Raw genomic sequence first — 20,320 nt, 5'->3', positions numbered from 1 at the left:
TTCTGAATTGAGATCTTGACGAAGAGTATAGAAATAAGCAGATGGATTTGTGAGACATTCCTGAGGCCAAATTCATAGAATGTAGTTGGATTGTGTGAGTGTGTGTGTGTGTGTGCGTATATGTGTGTGTGTGTGTGTGTGTGTGCGTGTGCACGCATGCGCGTGCACGGGGGGGGGGGAAATGAGACAGTGAATAAGGCTCTGCGGTCTCTAGCTTGAGTGGATGGATGGGGGGGTGCAGTTTATAGAAGTGAGTTGCACTTGGCATTCCTCTCTGCTCCAGCCTGGGCAGACACAGCATGCCGTGCTTTCTAAACCGAGGTTCTAGTTAGCCTTGGCATCTGTGACCGTATGCGCTCCAGACGGCCACTGCCCGTCTGTTTGAGTTTGTACTAGAGGGGAAGCCTGGCTGCCTTCTCTCTGTCGTGAGGGATGGGAAGTGCAGAGAAGACACAGCTCCCCTCCACACCCAGTTTCTCTCTTCCTTGTCTTATTTTCTTCAGAACACTAATCTGACATTTTTTCTGATATTATCAAGTTCACTTATTGTCTCAGGGATCCTGCCCTCCCCCCACCAGCAATAAAATACAAACTCCAGGAAGACAGAGACTTTGCCCTTCATCTTCACATTTTTGGCCTTAATGCTGAGAACTTTATCTAGAAGAGCACTGTCCAATAGAATATAATGTAAGCCACCTATGTAGTTTAAGTTTCTAGGAGTCACAGTTTAAACAACAGAAAAAAGAATCAACATTAATTTTGGTAATATATTTTATTTTACCCAATATATCTGAAAAATATTATTTTAAAGTTAAAAATTATTGAGAGAGTTTACATTCTGTTATTTTGTACGAAGTCCTTGAAATCTTGCATGTTTTACATTTGTTGTACATTTACAGCCCATCACAGTTCCAACCAGATGCATTTCAAGCACTGAGTAGCCCTACCTGTGATTAGTGGCTGCCATATTGGACAGCTTAGGTCTAGAGCATAGTAGGGGCTCAGTAAATATTTGTTGAATGAATGAATTAGAAGATAGATTGGTTGTTAAGGGGGCATGTAGAATCCAGGAAGGATTTTGTTTTAACAGTAAGGAAATAGAGCATATTTATATGTTTGACAGAACTGGAAGGGAGAGGTGGATGATAATAGAGGGGCAGTTTGATGGAGGAAGTTCCCTGGAGGAAGGCCCCTGAGGAGGTGGTTGGAAATGGGGTCTAGCAGCCCAGGTAGGAAGGATGAGAGATGTTCTGCTATCTTACCTCCTTTGAAGAGGTATGTTCTTCAATGATATTTTCAGAAACCCAAATCCAGTTTGTTTAGCATAAATTTCTAATTGGAATTGTGTTACAACTATTTCTTCCCCTCATTTTAGATATTAGATAGTTGAGAGTTATTTTAAAAATCTTAAAAGTGGTTTCCCTAATGACTTAAAAAAAAATTGAATCATGTTATACGCCTGAAACTAATGTAATGCTGTATGTCAATTATACCTCAATTACAATTTTTTTTAATTAAAAAAAGAAAAGAAAAACATCTTTTTAGGTGGGAAGTGGGAAGAAGTGTTATTGACATGTATCAACATTCTTTCTTTGATGTCATTCGACTAGAAAAAGAAGTATTTTCTGTGTTAAAATTAACTTCAATCTAGTTTTTAGCATTGTGATTATATTTGGGATTAAAATTATCTGCATTGTACATGTCTGAATATAAAATAAGGTTATTTCCCCCAAATTATTCCTCAGTCCTTACATATTTGAGTTCTTAAACAGTCTTTTATATTGTCTTTTCTGTTACGGGGTATACTATTACTGTTCATTACTTTATTTGAATAATAGAGGTCTGTTTGAGGATGACATGTAAGCGTGGGGGAACTGCTTTCAGTAGTAGCTTGGGATGCTTATGGAGATCGTTGGATGTAACGAATCTGTTCAAAGTGAGGCAGAGAAATTGAACAGATTTTTAAGGTCATGATCTCATGTTTTCAGGTGTTGATGTTGTAAATAAAACTTTTAAAGACCATTTTTTAAAGTATTGTAATAAGTAGAAATCGTGAATATACCCGTAGAATTAATGGAAAACATCAACTCTTCTAATTTGAAAAGTTTTTAATCTTACTGTTACTTGGGATAATATATCCAGTTATAGTGTCATATGGTCATTCAAAAAATGTTGCCTTTAAAACAGTTTAGAAGTTAAGATTATGTGCTCTGGGAAACCTAGGTGACTTTAAAGGAAATCTAATGAGGACAAGAAACTGGTATTGAAGATTGGAAGTAGGCTTTTGACTATATTGTGATGGACACCTCCCATGTATATAGATAGATATGCACAGGCACACCTCAGAGATACTGTGGGTTTGATTCCAGACCACCACATTAATTAAAGTGAATCACATGAAGTTTTTGGTTTCTCAGTGCATATAAAAGTTATGTTTACAGTATATCGTCGTCTGTTAAGTGTTCAATAATAGCATTATGTCTTTTAAAAAAGTACATACCTTGATTTAAAAAATACAAAAAAACCCCCAATTACAATAGTAACATCAGAGATCACTGATCACACATCACCATAACAAACGTAGTAATAATGAAAAAGTTCGGAATATTGCAAGAGTTACCAAAATGTGACACAGAGACGTGAAGTGAGCAAATGCTGTTGGAAAAATGGCGCCGATAGACTTGCTTGACTCGGGGTTGCCACAAACCTTCAATTTGTAAAAACCACAATATTTGCGAAGTTCAATAAAGTGAAGCGCAGTAGAACAAGGCACGCCTGTAGTCATGGTCTGGTTGGGAAATGTGAGCTCTTCTTGCTTTGGGGACAGTCGTATATTCCTGACTGAGGTATGCTCAGGCAAATATGATAATGTCAAGGCTGGAAGTGACTGGGGAGATGGTTATTCATGGGTGTTCAACCTTTTTTCTGCCCAAGCATCCAGAGCAGGTTAAGTTAACACCTGTCAAAACAGAGGCTTTCTAGGAAAATGCTTCAGAGATGGGGAAGAAAGGAGAGTGATGTGTATATTTTGAAGAAGCCCCAAATAGATGGTGATACTTCCTCAGTATGTGACGCAGTAGGGTATGTGACGGGGTGGGGCTGTTGGTACTGGTGGCATGTTTTCCCCGATGTCACGTAGTTAACCTCTGAATTTGGACCAGAACTGTGGGCTTCTCCTCCCCAGGCCAATTTTTTTTTTTCTCTGCCACACTCTTTTCCTTCTCCTTTTATTGTTTTTGTACCCTTTTCTCCTTTCTATTTTCAACAAAGTTTTAACTGTCATGTGCTTGATAGCATGAAAACTGCTGAGATGTACTAGGAAGCAGTCTTTGACCAAGTCATTACATTTAAGGACATGTGCTCATTCAACCTAGTGCCCTTTTCAGACTTTCTCATTGTCACCACTGTGTCCTAAGTCATCTAGGCTCAAAACCACTGAGCCATTTTTGAAACCAGCTTGTCTCTCATCTTGCATCTTTAAACAAGTTTTTAAGTCCTGTCATTTCTATCCCATGGTGTCTGTTCATACATCTTCCCTTTTTTTTCGACATTAATCTCCTAAAGGCTCTCACAGTCCTTTGCTCGGACTGTTGAAATAAGTCCCTAATTGATTTCTGCTTGAGGTTTCTCTCTGTTTCAATTCGTATTACACATCAATTATGATAAGCTTAAGTAATAGAACATCTGTTGAGCACTTACCATGTGCCAGGTATTGTTTAAAACAGAGGTCCCCAACCTTTTTGGCACCAGGGACCGATTTCATGGAAGACAATTTTTCCACGGACGGGGGTGGGGTGGGTGGGGCAGGGTTCAGGCGGTAATGCGAGCGGCGGGGAGGAGCGGCAGATGCAGCTTCGCTCGCTGGCCCGCCGCTCACCCCCTGCCGTGCGGCCTGGTTCCTAACAGGCTGCCGACCGATAATGGTCCGTGGCCTGGGGGTTAGGGACCCCTGGTTTAAAACATTGTCTTTAATTTTCATAATAGTCCTGAGGTTCAAGCACTGTTATTAACCCATTCTGCAGTTGGAAAAGGAGGCAGAGATTGAATTATCCAGTCACTCAGTAGCTAGGTAGTAAGTGGCAAAATTGAATCCAGACGCTCCAGAGTGTTTATTTCTATAGCTGAAAACACAGCTGGAGTGGTGTCACTCCTGGCACCCTTTCTCTGGCACCCTCTTACCTATTTTACAAAATCCAAATCTCTTAGCCTGGCAGAAAGACCCTTTGGTCCAGCCTGCCTTTCTATCTGTAACCTACTCCTCTGTCTGTGTTCTCCAGCCAAACGTGAAGTGACGTTTGAACCGCTGTCTGGAAGAGAAGTGGGAGTTGGTCGGGCAAAGCAGCAGAGTAAGGAGCGGAGGGTGCGCCTGGGAGAGCTGGGGCTGGAGCCTGAGGGCGGGCCTGCGCAGGGTGAGGCTGCAGGTGAAGGTCGGTCTGGACTGTGGCCCACTTCCCGGTCTTGTCTTTTTCCACAGGACATTTTCGTGAGCTCTTCACAAGATTCATGGAGACTGAGAACTGGCTTTTTTAGGAAGGTACTTTTGTAAAGCTTGATGTGAAGTGTATCTGTTTTTCCTAGATTCCTTTTTAAATTCCCCTCTCTTCTGGCCACAGCCATCCATTTGGACGCATCCGTGCTGCATTTATTTTCACTTGACTTTAAGCAGGTTGTACTTGGGAAGGGACATCCTCAAGCAGGGTGCTCTTTCTCAGCCTCCATATCTTTTCCCTGCTAGTTCAGTTTATCTTCACTCCTTTGCAAGGGAGGACCTAGCAGTCCCATCTTGTAGGAGGTGTCTCTCATGTCTCTTGAGCACTTCCCCGCTCTTTCTATCTTTGAGGCGTCCCCTGGTGAGGAGAGTGGACTCTGCAGAGCCTGGGTTGTGTTACCACTGACCAGCCATGAGCGTGGGGCCACCACACTTAGGGCCCCTGTGCAGCTGCTGGACTTCAGTTCCTTTCTGTGTAAAGTGTAGCAGATGCTGTAATGATGCCGCCTAATTCTTGGAGCTTTCGTGGATATGAGGCATACTGGAACAAAACTTGGCTTGGAAGAAGAGTTTAATGAATGTTGTTACTATTTTTTACTTTTATTACTTTTTCTTTAGTTGTGAAAAACTATTGACAGAGCATTCTGGTAAAGGGTCATACAAACCTGCTTTATTCTTACTATTACTACTGAGGGTATTCTCTTTGGTTTGGAAAAATGTGCTTGTTTGAGAGGTAAATAATGAAATCTCACTGTTATTTACCTGTTGACTTACTTTTTGACTTCTAGTGAGTGAAAGTTTTCTCATATGCTTATTATTGGTTTGTGAGAATTGCATCTTTTGCCTTTTTTCGGGGGGTGGGGGCAGATTTTAGTGTTTTTAATTGTATCGTTAGAGAGCTTTATATATTTAAGGATATTGTGTAACACTTTGGACAGTAACATTTTCCAGACTGTTTTCATTTGGCATGGAACTCAGATGCAAATTTTAAACACTTTTGCACAGTAGATATGGAAGAGGGAAAACTAATGATGAGCTCTAAAATGAAGTATTTATTTGCTACATAAATATACTTTTAATGAAGTGTTCCTTTTTTTAATATTATTACATTTTATAACCTCTGTGAACAGTTAACAGTTTGCTCAGTGCTTAACTTTTTAAAGTGTCTCTGGTCAGATAAATATCTTGCCTTTGGGGCATTTTGTAATGGAAAATCCCTGTAAATATACAGTGTTCTAATTGGAATCACAAAGCCAAATGATTGCCTCATTGGATAATTTTAAGTATTATGCTGCAATTCAATATAGGTACCCAACTAAGTACTTAACTAGACTTAAAAATATCTTGTATGTTTAACAGCTGTCTAGCTAGAACGAAAAAAGAGTGAGGAGAGGAGTTATGTGTATGGTTCTCCTCTTTTCCGCCTGGGGTCAGAGAGGGAAAGAGTTTTAAAAGTGTTTTTTTCTTTCTCAGCTGCTGTTGCTGTGCCTGCTTTGGGAGAAGGCAGAGGCAAAGATGAGGGAACGTATGGGGCAGCTTTCTTTCCAGAGAAACTTTATGTGCCTGAAACTTAGTAGCATCTCCAGACACTTGTTAAAGTGGCATGGTTGTGGCATAGCTGAAGTGATGGCAGCCTGTGGTAGGTGACATTTCCGCCTGTGTCGTATTCCTAGCGGCCTCTCTCTATGTTCTGATTCTTCTTCCTGGAGGGGAAGGCAGCTAAGCAGGCAGTGTTCAGCTTTTTAATAGCTTCATAATGTTTCAGCTTTTAGATGTGTTGTAATATATGGTTTCTCTTCCTTTTGTACTTCCAGCTCTCTGGAAGGCAACTGTAGTGTGTATGGGCCCTAGCAAAGTCATGGTCAAGAGATCTGAAGAAAAATCCTGGAATGGGGTTGGGGAGGGAGCATCTTTGGGTAATTCAGGTTTTATATGTATGAACATATTCATACATTGTGTGGGTATGTATATACGTGTATATACTTTATGTGTGTGTATATATATGTATATATAAAACATTTAAAGTTGTTTTTAGATAAATAGTATTTTACTATGTTTTTGTGTAGATTTTTTTAAAAAGGAAATAAATTAGAATCTAACCACCATTTATTAAAATGTGTCATTTAAGCTCTAAACAGAGACTTTTGAGCACAGCCTTTCCTTTCCTCTGGCAATGATCTGTGTAACATTTCAAATCCATGGCATTTTACAAAGGAAGGAATACTTTGCGTTTATGTGACTGGACAAGATGATGAACCATCTCATTTCATGTATGAGGAAACTGACTTATTTGTTACCATGCTGCATTTATGCGGGTGTTACAGCAAGCGAGAGGAAGTCTTAAATCCTAGTTCAGTGTATTTCTATGTAGCAAGCTTGAACTTTCCTGGTGTATTTCTCATTTTACCTGTTTTGTAAATGAATATGCTAAATTTGCCTGTTACAGAGGAATCTGAGATATGGAAAGCAGAGCTTCACAAGGTGGTTATGAGCAGCTTGAGATCTACAGTTATCCCATCTGGATGGTTCCAGTGCTTTCCCTTAACTGTCCCACAGATGACTGTGACCTGAGAGGAGGTGAATGAAAACCCCATCTTCTGACTGAAAATAGGAAGTGGCGTTCATTGAATGCACATGTCACGTTACTGCTGGTTAGGCTGACTGTTTCATGCGTTGTCAACTACCGCTAACCCTGTCTCAGGTGATTGTATTTGCTAAACCATAAATAAGGATACGTCATCTGACAAGTACTAGTATGAGGGACAGCTGTCTGATAGCCTTGAGCTACATGATCACTGTCGTCCCTTCTCGTTGAAAGACACGCTAGACTCTCAGATCTGGCTTACCGTCTAATTGAATGATGATAGTTCCTTAGCTTGCTTGAAAGAATTGTTTCTTGATTTTAACCAGCATAGTTTGTCAGTTTGAATGACTTACATCATTTTTGTAATACTTTCAGTATCTTTATTTATTTATGAAAGTTAAACTTACTGAAGGCCAGATGACTGCAGTGAACATGTGAATCCTTCAGTTAAACAAGTGTTTAGCACTTATACAAGCATTCTAGTCAGGACCCCAGTTATTTGCTCATTTTCTTTGGTATTAACCTGACGCCTGATAGAGCAACCAGCACTGTCCTGTGTAGATCTTCTAGATTCTTGAAAATACTTTTATTCTCATAGTGGTAGTAGATTTTTTTCTTTTTTTAGAATCTTGGTCTCCTTTAGCCTGATTAGTTTTACCTGTTGAATAAATCATGTTATTCTCATACTGTGGCTAGAAAGAAATTTACGTAAATTAGGTCCTATATTTATAGGTGACACTGTTTTTATACTGAGACACTGATATTGCCAGAAAAGGCTGCTGCAGCAGCTGTTGTCTCATTGCTGTTCCCTTGTGCTGAGAGCTGGATTTTGCTCGTTCAAAAGGCATCTTTTTTCTGCCCCTCTGCAGGGCTGTCCGGTGAAACAGCATCTAAAATTAAACCATCAGAAACAAGTTTGCTTTTTGTTTCCCCAAAGGACTGGAGTAGGGTGGGGTGGATGGGTTAGAGGCTATATAAATTTGAAACAGTTATGAGCCAACAAGGATCATGCAGCTACCATCATGAAGATAAACCATTTTTTTATTGTATTTCCTTCAAACTTAATTTGCCTCAAAAGCATGTTTGTGAGCATTTTGTTGACGTGGCCATTATTTTGGTTGCTGTGTTAAGTATGTTGCTTTCTTTAGCATGTAATTTTTCCAGTAAAATTTTAGTTTTAAGTTTTAGAAAAGTTTTGTTGAAGTCATTTACAATCAGTTACCAGTTAATCATACCTAAAATTCAGCAGCTTGTATGCTTAATTTATTGTAACATAATAATCTTTTGTGTTGGCATTTCTAAATCTTCTCCTAATGGCAGATTCATATTTATAAATTTGTAAATGTCTGTGCTCTTTCTATACTGCACAGTGAGTTGGTTAGGCAGCAGTTACTTACAGCATGTCTACTGCATGTTGAGCACTGTTCTAAGTCCTAGGGATTCAGTAGTGAACAAAGCTGGAGGAGGGCAGGGGGAGTGTGTGTTTCAGTAACATTATTGCACTGGGAGGTAGACTGGCTTCTCATCCATATCAGTCACTAAGTAGCTACCAGGCCAAGGTAGAAAATCACTGATCTTCATTTTCTTCAAGTGGTTGGAATTGATCTCTTGAAAGGTTTAATCTCGCTTCTAAAATTTCTCTCCAGACATTGTGTATGTTTACTTGTCCTTTGTTTCAGCCCAACCCCCTATTCCTAAAAATTAAGGGCTCAAAGGCTGCTTGACACCTTGTTTCCTACTAAAGGGGGAAATTTTTTATTTAGATGGGCTTATTACTGATTAAACATTTTAATTTAGTGGACAGTATAAGAAAAAAGGGATTTCTTTTTTTTCCACTTGGAATTTTTTCATAGCTGCTGATAACCCATAAAATAACCAGGTAGTATTATCTGTTTTATTTATTTTTTTCTATTTAAACATATTTTATAATTTTAGAATATTGGGAGAAATATAAATTTACACATATTACGTGTTATATATACTATGTACAGTATAATAATTATAGAGTCTGGCAGCTGTATCTTGAGTGATTATTTTAATCCTTTTTGTGTTCCAGATGCTATTATTAAAAATAAGTGCTTGACACTTTACTTCAGCTATAAGAATTTGGTTTGCCTTTAGTAACTGAAAGGGTAAAGGACCGTTTACTGTCTTACTTAGGGCTAAGTAAGATTTTCTGTGATCTAGTTGAGGATAATCCATCCATCTGTCCATCCATCCATCCATCCATCCATCCATCCATCCATCCATCCATCCAGTCTTTCTCAGTGGTTGCTTGAGGGCTTACCACTTGCATCCTTAAGTTATAGTGTCTTGTACTCTAGGCACGTGGGCTTCAGTAGTTGTGGCACGTGAGCTCAGTAGTTGTGGCTTGCAGGCTCTAGAGCGCAGGCTCAATAGTTGTGGTGTACCGGCTTAGTTCCTCCACGGCATGTGGCATCTTCCTGGACCAGGGCTCGAACCCGGTGTCCCCTGCATTGGCAGGTGGATTCTTAACCACTGCGCCACCAGGAAAGGCCTGTTTCTTTGTTTTTAAATTCGCTGATTTTTTTTTTTTTCCTTCCACAGTGTCTAGTCTCCTATTAGGTCCATTTAGTGAATTTTTCACTTCAATTGTTTTTCATTTCTAGAATTTCTTTTTGGTTCCTATTTATATTTTCCATTTATCTGTTAAGATTTGCTGTTTGTTCTTTTATTTTGTCCATAATTTCCTTTATATTTTAAAAGATTTCTAATCTATTTTTTGTCTGCCAATTTCGTTATTTCTGTCATTTCTGGGTCTATTAATGAGGTATTTTCTTCTTGAATACAGACCTCATTTTCCTGCTTCTTTGTGTGCCTAGTGATTTTTGATTGGATATGGGCGTTAAGAATGCTAGGCTGTTGAGCATCTGGGTTTTGTTGTCTTCCTTTTAAGAAGTGTTGAATTTTGTCCTGGTGGGCGGTTAGCTTACTTGTTGATCATCTTGATCCTTTGAGGTTTGTTACAGTCTCTGTTACGACAAGTGGAAGACTGCCTTTTATAGGGCCAGTATAGCTTTCCTCCTGAAGTGTGGATTTTCTGGCGTCTCTGTTGAATGTCTGTGGTGTTTGTCGGGGTTTCTCCACCCTAAGTGATTAGAACACTTACTGTCTCCCAGTCCGGGGCAAGTTCTAGTAGTTGTTCAGCTTTCAGCTCCCTGCCTGTTGCTCTTTGAGTGGCCTCATGGACCTTCGCCTGATGATTGTGCAGCTTAGTATTTGGCCACACAGTCAAGGGCATCCCCAGGTATAGATTAATGGAGCTCCTTCTCTGCATAACTCCCTTATTTCTACTGCCTGCCCCACAGATTCCAGCCAACTCGGTAGCCTTGAACTCTCATCTCTGTCTCCTCAGTTCAGCAAGACCACTGTGTTCTGTTTGGGCCCGCCTCCCTGCACTGTACTGTGGAAATTGTCTCCAGATAGAAAGCCAAGGTGATTGTGGGGCTCACCAAGTTTCCCTTTTCTCGGTGATCACTAGGCACACAAAGAAGTTGTTCTGTGTGGCCTATCGTCCAGTGTCTGAAAACAGATATTTCATCTGTCTTGACCAGGTGCGTAGTGGTTTGTTGTGAGTGAGGTAGTTCGGGACCAGGTGCTCTAAAATGGTCAGAAGTGGAAGTCTGATATTATAGGCTTTAAAGAGAAATATTTTTATCCCTATCCCATTGTTATTCTTAACAATTTAATGCACAGATTTACTTAACATCTCATATTGATAAACCCGAGCATTTGTTTAGGTCTCATATGAGCAATTTCATCCTGTTTGTAGACAATTGAATATGCTGTTTTGGCTAGTAGGTTAAAGTGTGTGTGTGTGTGTGTGTGTGTGTGTACACGTCCACATGCATTCTGTGGTGATTCATATTGGCCACTAACTAGAGGGTAATAAGAAATCAGTTCATTTGTTCTTAAAATTAGATAATTTATAGAATCATAACATAGTTTCACCTTAATGTATATTTAACACCTGTGGAGGCAGGTACTGTCATATGTGCTTGGGATATAAAAGTGAGTAAGAGAAATTGACTGTCAGCAATAGATGTAGCCTGTGCTGTGATTAGACTGTTCTTTATTTCTGGCTCATGAGCCCCCATTTTATTTATTTATTTATTTATTTATTTATTTATTTATTTATTTATTTATTTATATTTTTATTTTTGGCTGTGTTGGGTCTTTGTTGCTGCGTGCGGGCTTTCTCTAGTTGCAGCGAGCGGGGGCTACTCTCATTGCGGTGCACGGGCTTCTCATTGTGGTGGCTTCTCTTGTTGCGGAGCACGGGCTCTAGGTACACAGGCTTCAGTAGTTGGGGCGTGCGGGCTCTAGAGCGCAGGCTCAGTAGTTGTGGCACATGGGCTTCACTGCTCTGTGGCATGTGGGATCTTACCGGACCAGGGCTCGAACCCATGTCCCCTGCATTGGCAGGCGGATTCTTAACCACTGTGCCACCAGGGAAGCCCCGAGCCCCCATTTTAAAAATACTTCTTTCATCCTAACCCCCTTCAGCTTTCTCCCTCCCTTTTTGAACCATTTCTTCACGTTCTAAATATTCCTGTTGGATTCAGTTCATTCTTTCACTGAACAAATATTTATTGAATGCAGGCCACGTCCCAGGCACTGTTCTTAGTACTAATATCTTACTCGTGGACTTCCATTCAGTTACCCTCTTAATGTGTATTTTTCTTGCCAGCCATCATTAAAAGTGCAACTGGCTACTCCTTTAACGTTTTTCTTCTCTTTTGCTATGGGTATATCTTGTTGCTAGGGGCCTTGCAGGTTTCTTCCCACTTACGCTTGGTTGCCTTTCTGTCATTTCTTAGGGGATTCTGTCTCAGAAACTTGGCCTCGTAAAAGTTTCTGCATTTGAATGTCTTAGTTTTAATTAACTTGAATTGTTTTCATTTATTTTTGTTCTTTAATATTGTTCTGTCTCTTTAAAATCTAATGTGGATTAATACTGTCACAAGGATGGTCTCCTATCAGTATATTAATAAAAAAAAATTCAAGTTAGCTACAAGTGGCGCTACATGTGGGTCTTATATCAGAGATATAAATGATGGTTATTTTCACTCAGGGTCTTCTCCCAGGCTTTTTTGTTTGGTATTTCCTCTGTGTCTACTTCTGCCTCTGTCTTGCCGTCTCTCAGTCTCTGAGATCTGTTCATGGAATGTTTCTCTCTAGAATCAATGCTAATCTCTACTAGTGTTATGGTCTCTAGTTGTTAAAGTTTCTTTTTAGAACATAGTGAGGAAGCGGCTTCATTTTTTAATAAACTATTTACCAACAACATTTTTATGAACTTTTAAAATTTATGAAGATATGCTTATGGTAAAAATGATCCATAGAGTTCAGAAGGATGTAAAAAATGAAGACAGGACCTTACATGCATACTTTTCTCCAACTTGCCTTTTATACTATTTGGCAGCAATTTAAAATATTACATTGGAGTTGAACTCCAAGAAATGATTTTGAAGCAGAAACTAACACACCATTGTAAAGCAATTATACTCCAATAAAGATGTTAAAAAAAAAAAGAAGATAATTTTGAATTAAGTTTTATAAGTTTATCATTAAATTAAAATATCTGCTATTGCGACATGTATTTATGATACATTCTTGGGCTAAAATATTATTTTTAATTTAGTTGAATAAGGGTTATATATAATATGGCAGATACAGGTTAAACCATATGAAATTGCTGTTTTGTAGGCCAAAGGAGGTCTAATATCAGCAATTTCATATAGTTCAACCTAATTCTTTATCATCATCTCTGTTATAGGATGAACGGAGTCTTTTTCCTCATTAACATTTAGATTTAAAAAGGAAGATGGAAACTTTAGAAAGAATAAAAACCATGGTGATTTGCTTAATTATAAAATCAGGTTGACAAGAAATTCCCATATTAGTTTGTCTTCTTGGAGCCTTATAATAGGAGAGGAATGAATGAGTGAATACCTTAAATACTTTCTGGCATTGTGGGAGGAAACTAAACTTGAGTCTCTTTCTGGATTTAACACGGAGCAGTTGAACTAAGAAAGGAGACGGTGAGCATGTGGCAGACACCACCTATATACCAGGCCTTAGTGCTAGAAGCTTAATCTTTCTTTCACTTCGCTAAATAACTGGTAATGTTACTAAGTAGTTATAATAGATTTTATAGTAAACAGATGGTATAGTAAATAGCTTTAAAAAAAAATCCCACAGGGACTTCCCTGGTGGTGCAGTGGTTAAGAATCTGCCTGCCAGTGCAGGGGACACAGGTTCAAGCCCTGGTCCTGGAAGATCCTACAGGCCACGGAGCAGCTAAGCCCCTGCGCCACAACTACTGAACCTCTGTGTCTGGACTACTGAAGCCCACTCGCCTAGAGCCCATCCTCCACAACAAGAGAAGCCACGGCAGTGAGAAGCCCATGCACCGCCACAAAGAGTAGCCTCCGCTCGCCGCAACTAGAGAAAGCTCACGCTCAGCAGCGAAGACCCAGTGCAGCCAAAAAAAAATCCCACAAGTGAAAAACATAGTTATTTCTTGTTGACCCACATTTAGATTACCTACAGCAAATTTTAAAGGAAAATCAGATTCTTTGTCACCTACCATACCACTCTTAGGACGGGAATGTGTTTTAGTCTTTAAAAAAAAAAAAAAAACCCACAGACCCCAAAATTCGGAGGGAAAAGCCTTACGGTGTATTGTGTAGTCAGAACATAGCCTGTTTTTGGACTATCTGCTACTTGCATTAGTTGAAAGATAGCTTTCTTAAGATGAGCAGTTAAATTTTTTTAGATGTTATTCAGAGCAGCATTGGCATCATCTGGTGGCTTGTTAGACTCTCAAGCCCTACTCTAGATCTACTGAGTCAGTCTGCAGTTTTAACAAGATTCAAAGGTGATTTGTAAGCACGTTAAAGTTTGAGACTCACTGTTATAGATCGTGGGTGGCATTGTCACCCCCACAAAACAATGCCTTAGTTACCCCTCATTGAGTGCTTGTTGAATTTAGTGCATGTAATTGACTAGATCTAGATTCAGAAAATGAAACAAGTATTTTAGGAGGATAGTTGTAACAGTAATAATCAAGCAGCAGCTATCTAGTTCATTGTATTTCTTTCATGGCTGTCTGGATATCAAAAAGTTACTGATCCGTCACCCAAAATGTATTCTTGAGTCTGATTCTACTCATGCTGGATGATTAGTCACTGTCTTGTGATCGTGTGCTTGTGGTGTGTGTGTGTGTGTACATACACAAGTCAACAATAGTATACAAATTAAAGGAGTAATTAGGTTTTGGTGAGTCAAGGATATGTAATCCATATTGTAATGTATAAGATAACTTAAAAAAAAATAATCTGCATGCAAGGAGGGCGTATAAAGTTTAATCCAGCAGAAGGTAAGAAAGGAACATAAAACAGTTGGAATAAGTATAGAAAGGTTATTAGTGTTCATACATGAATTAAACCCAACTACATACTGTTTAACAAGAAACAAACCTAAAATATAAGGAAACAAAGGTTGAAAGTAAAAGGATGAACAAAAGACATACCATGCGAAGATTAAGAGGTAGGCTTGGTGTAGTCATGCTAATGTCAGACAAGGTGAAAAGCATTATTGGAAAGAAACAGGGGCAGTTTATAATGATAAAAGGTCTTGTTCATCAGGAAGGTATAAAACCTTCCAATTTATGTAATTCAGTACATAACCTAAATGGGAGATTTTTAATATACCTCTCTGGCTAACCGAAGGAATAAGATAAGTACAGAAATAGAAAATACAAGTAAAAGAGGAATACTTAATAAAATTAATAAACCTTTGATTAGACTGATCACAAAGAAGAAAAGAGAAGGACTTTTTAACCAGTCTTGGGTGAAGCGGCTGTTACTACAGTTATATCTACATTGATTGAAAAGCTTATAAGAGAGGATATTATGAAGAAGTTGATAACGATGCATTTGAAATTTAGACGAAGTAAATACTATTGGAAACATATAGCCTACCAAAATAGACACACCAGAAAATGTAAAATCTGAATAGTCATATTTAAGAAATTTAATTGAAAAACCTACCCACAAAGAAAACTGCACACCCAGATGATGTCACCAGTGAATTTACTACAAAAGGATAATCATGACCAAATTGTATTCCAGGAATGCTGCAGTTGATTTAACATTCATAAACCAATCAGTGTATTTCACCACATTAACCAAATAAATAAGAAAACGCATGTCATTTCAGTGGAGCTCAGAAAAAGCATTTAATAAAATTCAGCATCAGTTCATGAGAAAAAGGTTTTAGCAAACTGGGGCTAGAAGGGAACTTCGTTAACCTGATAGTGGTTATCAGTTAAATACCTAGAGCAACCACAATACTGGAGAAATATAGAAAGCTTTCCCTCTGAGATTGGGTATAAGACAGCAGAACCTGTACCTCCTCCTCTGATCACCACTGTACTGAAGGTGGCAGCAAGTAGAATAAGGCAAAGTGAAGAATAAAGATTGGGAAGGGGGGAAAAAAAGACTGTTCAAGTGCCCAGTTGTGCTAGTAGCTACTTACTAAACAGTGCAGATAAATCCATCATTGCAGAACTTTCTGTTGGACAGCGCTGTTCCAGACAATGCAGTTTCAACCAAAATCCCAGCATGTGTTTATTTGTCTTGGTGAATTTGATGAGCTAATTCTAAAACATAGACACAGAGAGGGCTAAGAATAGCCAAAACATTCTTGTAGAAGAAAAAAATTCTTTACTACATACTAAAACTTCTGAAGCTATCATAATTTAGACAATATTTGGTTCTTACACAAAGATGTAAGAAATCTACGTAAGTCTTTATCCAGCATAACAGAATAAAGAATCCAAAAACAGATCCAAGTATGTATGAGTATGTGATTTTTGATAAAGTTGACATTACAGGGCATTGGGGAAAGTTTCTTTTTAATAATTGGTTCTGGGTTAATTGGATGTCCATTTTGGGGGGAAATGAAACTTGATTGCTATCGAAAACACACAGAAATCAGATCCAAGAGCACTGCCCATCTTTAGATGTGAATGGTAAAACCCAACTTCTGGAAGATAACATAGAATTTCTTCATGACTTTGGTATAAAGGAAAGATTTCTTAAACAGACACCAAAAGTACTAATTTTAAACCAAAAGTTGGTAACATTAAGAGATTGTGTTCGTCAAAAAATACCATTAAGGGACTTCCCTGGTGGTGCAGTGGTTAAGAATCTGCCTGCCAATGCAGAGGACATGGGTTTGAGCCCTGATCCAGGAAGATCCCACATGCTGCAGAGCAACTAAGCCCGCGAGCCACAACTACTGAGCCCGTGAGCCACAACTGCTGAAGCCCGTGCTCTGCAACAAGAGAAGCCACCTCAATGAGAAGCCCATGCACCGCAACGAAGAGTAGCCTCCGCTTGCTGCAACTAGAGAAAGCCCGTGCACTGCAATGAAGACCCAACGCAGCCAAAAAATAAATAAAATAAATTAGTTAATTTAAGAAATGACATTAAGAGAGTGACAGTGTAAACCATCTATAACCAGTAAGGGGCTTATATCCAAAATATGTTAAAAAATCTAATTTTTTTAGGTTTTAGATATTTGTAAGAAAAAGACTCTCTTGATAGAAAAATTGAAAAACAATCTGAATGGGCATTTCACCTAAGTGGATACCCAAGTGGCTGATAAATGAAAAGATGCTCATAGTCACAAGGAAAATACACATTAAAATCACAGTGGAGTACACACCTGCTGTAGTGGCTGAAATTAGAAATACTGATGATTCTAAGTGTTAGTGAAGGAATGGAGCGCAGGGAATTTTCATAAACTACTAGGGAAAAAATAGATTGATTAAACAAAAAACTGGGAAAAACCCAACAGAACAGCATCTCTGTATATACCGAAAATCACTTAAGAATCTTCCTAGTGGCAGTATGCATAATAGCTCTGAACTGGAAATAATCCCATGTCAGTCAAAAGTAGGGTGGATAAAGTAATGATAATGAACAAGCTACAGTTCATAAGCCTAACATTAAGCAAACAAATTCATTTATATAAAGTTAAAACTAATCTGTTTTTGGAGGTCAAGATACTAGTAACTTTTGGGGATGAGGGAGTTAGGTATTGATTGTGAGGGGTCATAGAGTGGTGGTGGGGGTTTTGGAATGATGGCAAGTTTTATTTTTCTTGTCCCACAGGGTCAATTGATGATAATTATTTAAGCTATATACTAATGACTTTTTTCTATATATTATAACAAACAAGTTTAAACACAATATATAATAATGACATTGATGATAGAAACAGAAGCTCGTGTTTCTTAAAAAGTGCATGTTATGTACCAGGTTCTATTCTGTATGTCAACTTTTGGTATCTCGTTTAAACTTGATAACAATCCTAAAGGAACAGGGTTAGTGTAATAATACCTCTGCTATAGGTAGGGAAACTAGGACCCAGAATGGTTAAGTCGTTTGTCATTCAGAGCCTTAGTCTTTTTACTATTTGAGTTATTTATAGATCAAGGACCCCAATTCTTTTCATATACATTTATATTTATATTCCTTCCCAGTCTTTTGTGTTTTTAACATGCAAATTTAACACACACACACACATACACACACACACACACACACACACACACACACACACACACAGACACAGACACCCACCCCCAGTTATTTGACAGTTAGGTTTCCAATCTTTTGCTGTTGTAAATAATACCAAGATAAACATTCTTCCCTTACTATTTTTGTGCACATCATCTATTATTTCCTTAGGATAAATTTTTTTTTTCACGGAACAAAGTCGCTCTATGGAATTGGATTAACTGAATGTATTTTTTAATTATGAATAATGTTTAGAGAAGTTATCCCATCTGTCATCGTAGGAACATTGTACTTACCCAGCAGATATTTATGAATCATATACTCTGGGTCAGTTAAGGACCGCATGCTGTAATGGAGGGAGATAGAAGCTAAGGTCTAAAAGCAACGCTAAGTAGGGGGTGAAGACTTGAGATTTGCGCCTTAGAAAGGCCACTCTAGCCATCTTATTGAAGAAATGCGGAGTTGCACATGGGCAAAGTAAAGAGAGAGAGATCTATTAGGAATCTATTTTAGTCATCTAAGTGAGACATGGGGTAATGGAAATGAAAAGAGGAGATTGTGTTTGAGCGTTCTGTGGGCAGTAGAATCAGTGAGATTGGGCTGCCATTTGCGCGAGGCCGTCTGGAGGAAAAGAACTCGAGCGTGACTCTCAGAGCTTTGATTCTGGTTGACTGGGTAGAAGACAGTGGCGTGGTGGCATTTGCTGTGTAGGATATAAAAGTGGAACTTACATTTTTTGGGGGGAATTGAGCTTTGTTCTCGTTAGTTTGCAGAATCTGTGCAACATTCAGGTGGAGATTGTATGCTCCAGAAGAAGGGTACTCGCCCCATCTTCCTTCCCATCTACTGTGCATTACAGTACAGTAATTGCAGTTGATATTAAGCCATCTACTAATTGCCAGAGCCGTTCTAAGTACTTTACATGTATTAAAGCACTTAACCTTCACCACAGCTGTTTGAGGTAGATACTATTATCATTATCAGGAAATTAGGTGTGCAAGGCCACACAGCTGGTAAGTGTGGAGCTGAAATTTCAAACTGCAGCAGCCTGGCTAAGAATCTGTGGTCTTCACTTTGGGGCCAGCGCTGTTGTGTGTTTCAAAACAAGCTGACTTTAGAAAAAGCACTCTGGTGCTGAACAGTGTGGTGTGTTGTGTGGTGAGAGTTTGCTGGTTTACTCAGGAAGACAGGCACATGTATTCTGGGCCAGTGTTGGTTGACCAGGGTTTTGTGCTTTGTTTTCTGGCTTTCGTCTGTGATTGCAAATTTGCAGATTTGGTCGAATATAAGAAGAAAAGTCTTTTTCTTTTCCTAAAGAAAAATTAACTTTTATTAGCTAGCTACCAAATACTTTTAGGACCAAAATGTTAATTTTCCATTTCTACTATGAAAATCATGACCATGGTCCCAGCCTACCTGTGGGATAATAATTGATTGTTCGTTTTTGTGACAAGCTTGCCTGGTCTAGGTTCTCTTAGGACTGTGTCAGAAGAGTCCAGAGGAATATAGCAGCCTGTGAATTTGTTTCCATGTATTGTGTGCTCAACTTTTAATTACCTGTGTCAGTGGTGAGCACCATTAGGACAAATTTTTCACCTGGTTTGGGAGATGCTAGGGCTATTGATTGCCGTACACCTGACAGGTACAAAGCAGCGTCTCAGCAGTTTTCCTTTGAATTGATTTCTAAAGAGCTGATCCATTGGACAGGCCCTTTGCAGGAATTCAGAGATTACTTTTGCAACTTATGATTCTCAATTGATGAAAATCTCATATGTAAAAATAAGTATGAAAGGTTATTTCCATTGCTTTACAAAAGGATTTGCTTAAGATTTTCTCTTAAAACAGACTTTTAGATATTCATTTTAATCACTATTATATTTTATACCATTTATTGTACAACAGTTGTGTTGAGTATCATACCCTTGTTTGCGGTTTTAAAGGTTTTTAATATTATTGAACATCCTAAAGTCCTTATTTAAAGAACTATCAGATAAGTCAAAAGATACAAACATTAGGATATGAATGCATCCTTTAAACCTCACTTATTATCTTCTTGTAGGAGGAGAGACTTCAGCATGCAAACCTTCATCTGTTCGGCTTGCACCGTCATTTTCATTCCATGCTGCTGGCCTTCAGATGGCTGGACAGATGCCCCATTCACATCAGTACAGTGACCGTCGCCAGCCAAACATAAGTGACCAACAGGTTTCTGCCTTATCTTATTCTGACCAGATTCAGCAACCTCTAACTAACCAGGTAAGTTTATGAAGTATCAGAAATGATTTGTTGGAATGGTAATTTATTCATTAAAATGGTAAAATAGTAAATAGGCAGAATGCCTTAATGGTTTTCGGTTTACATGTCACATGGGATTCCGGGTTGACAGAATATGATATTAAGGAGTTTGCGTTTAAAAGTTTGTTGGTTTTTTTGGTTTGTTTTTTTGTTTTTTTTCTATGTATTTCACTTTAATTAGAAAAACACTTATAAACATAACCACATTCTCTCATTCTGCGATGGGGGAAAAGTTACTTCTAAAGAATATTAGTTAAAATAAAAAAACTTAAACCTTATTTTTATGGGAAGGCGATTAAGTAGAAAAATACAAGTTACAGGAAAACAAGTCAGATT

General features: G+C 38.6%; 1 protein-coding gene and 1 long non-coding RNA gene across 14 annotated transcripts in view; one reads left to right on the top strand and one right to left on the bottom strand.

Moving 5' to 3' along the window:
- The window catches only part of DYRK1A (dual specificity tyrosine phosphorylation regulated kinase 1A), a 143,522-nt gene that overhangs the window by 83,048 nt on the left and 40,154 nt on the right, over positions 1-20,320 (top strand). For 6 of the 13 annotated variants that reach the window (XM_082394582.1, XM_082394573.1, XM_082394571.1 and 3 more), the window contains one exon: positions 19,749-19,945. In XM_082394582.1, coding sequence (XP_082250708.1) covers positions 19,749-19,945 — 197 coding nt within the window. Of the gene's footprint in view, positions 1-4,514; positions 4,535-5,962; positions 6,129-6,935; positions 7,067-7,089; positions 7,191-19,748; positions 19,946-20,320 lie in introns of those variants that run through there. The other 7 variants (XM_082394578.1, XM_082394577.1, XM_082394579.1 and 4 more) reach the window with 6 other exon arrangements.
- On the bottom strand, positions 11,244-19,742 carry LOC309629985. The gene is made up of 2 exons (XR_014245356.1): positions 16,512-19,742; positions 11,244-16,422 (listed from the first exon to the last, which is right to left on the bottom strand). It is a non-coding gene; the product is annotated as an uncharacterized lncRNA (long non-coding RNA).

The sequence above is a fragment of the Balaenoptera borealis genome, assembly GCF_965194805.1.
Source record: "Balaenoptera borealis genome assembly, chromosome: 5".
NCBI lineage: Eukaryota > Metazoa > Chordata > Mammalia > Artiodactyla > Balaenopteridae > Balaenoptera > Balaenoptera borealis.
This window is presented reverse-complemented; position numbering and strand designations above follow the sequence as displayed.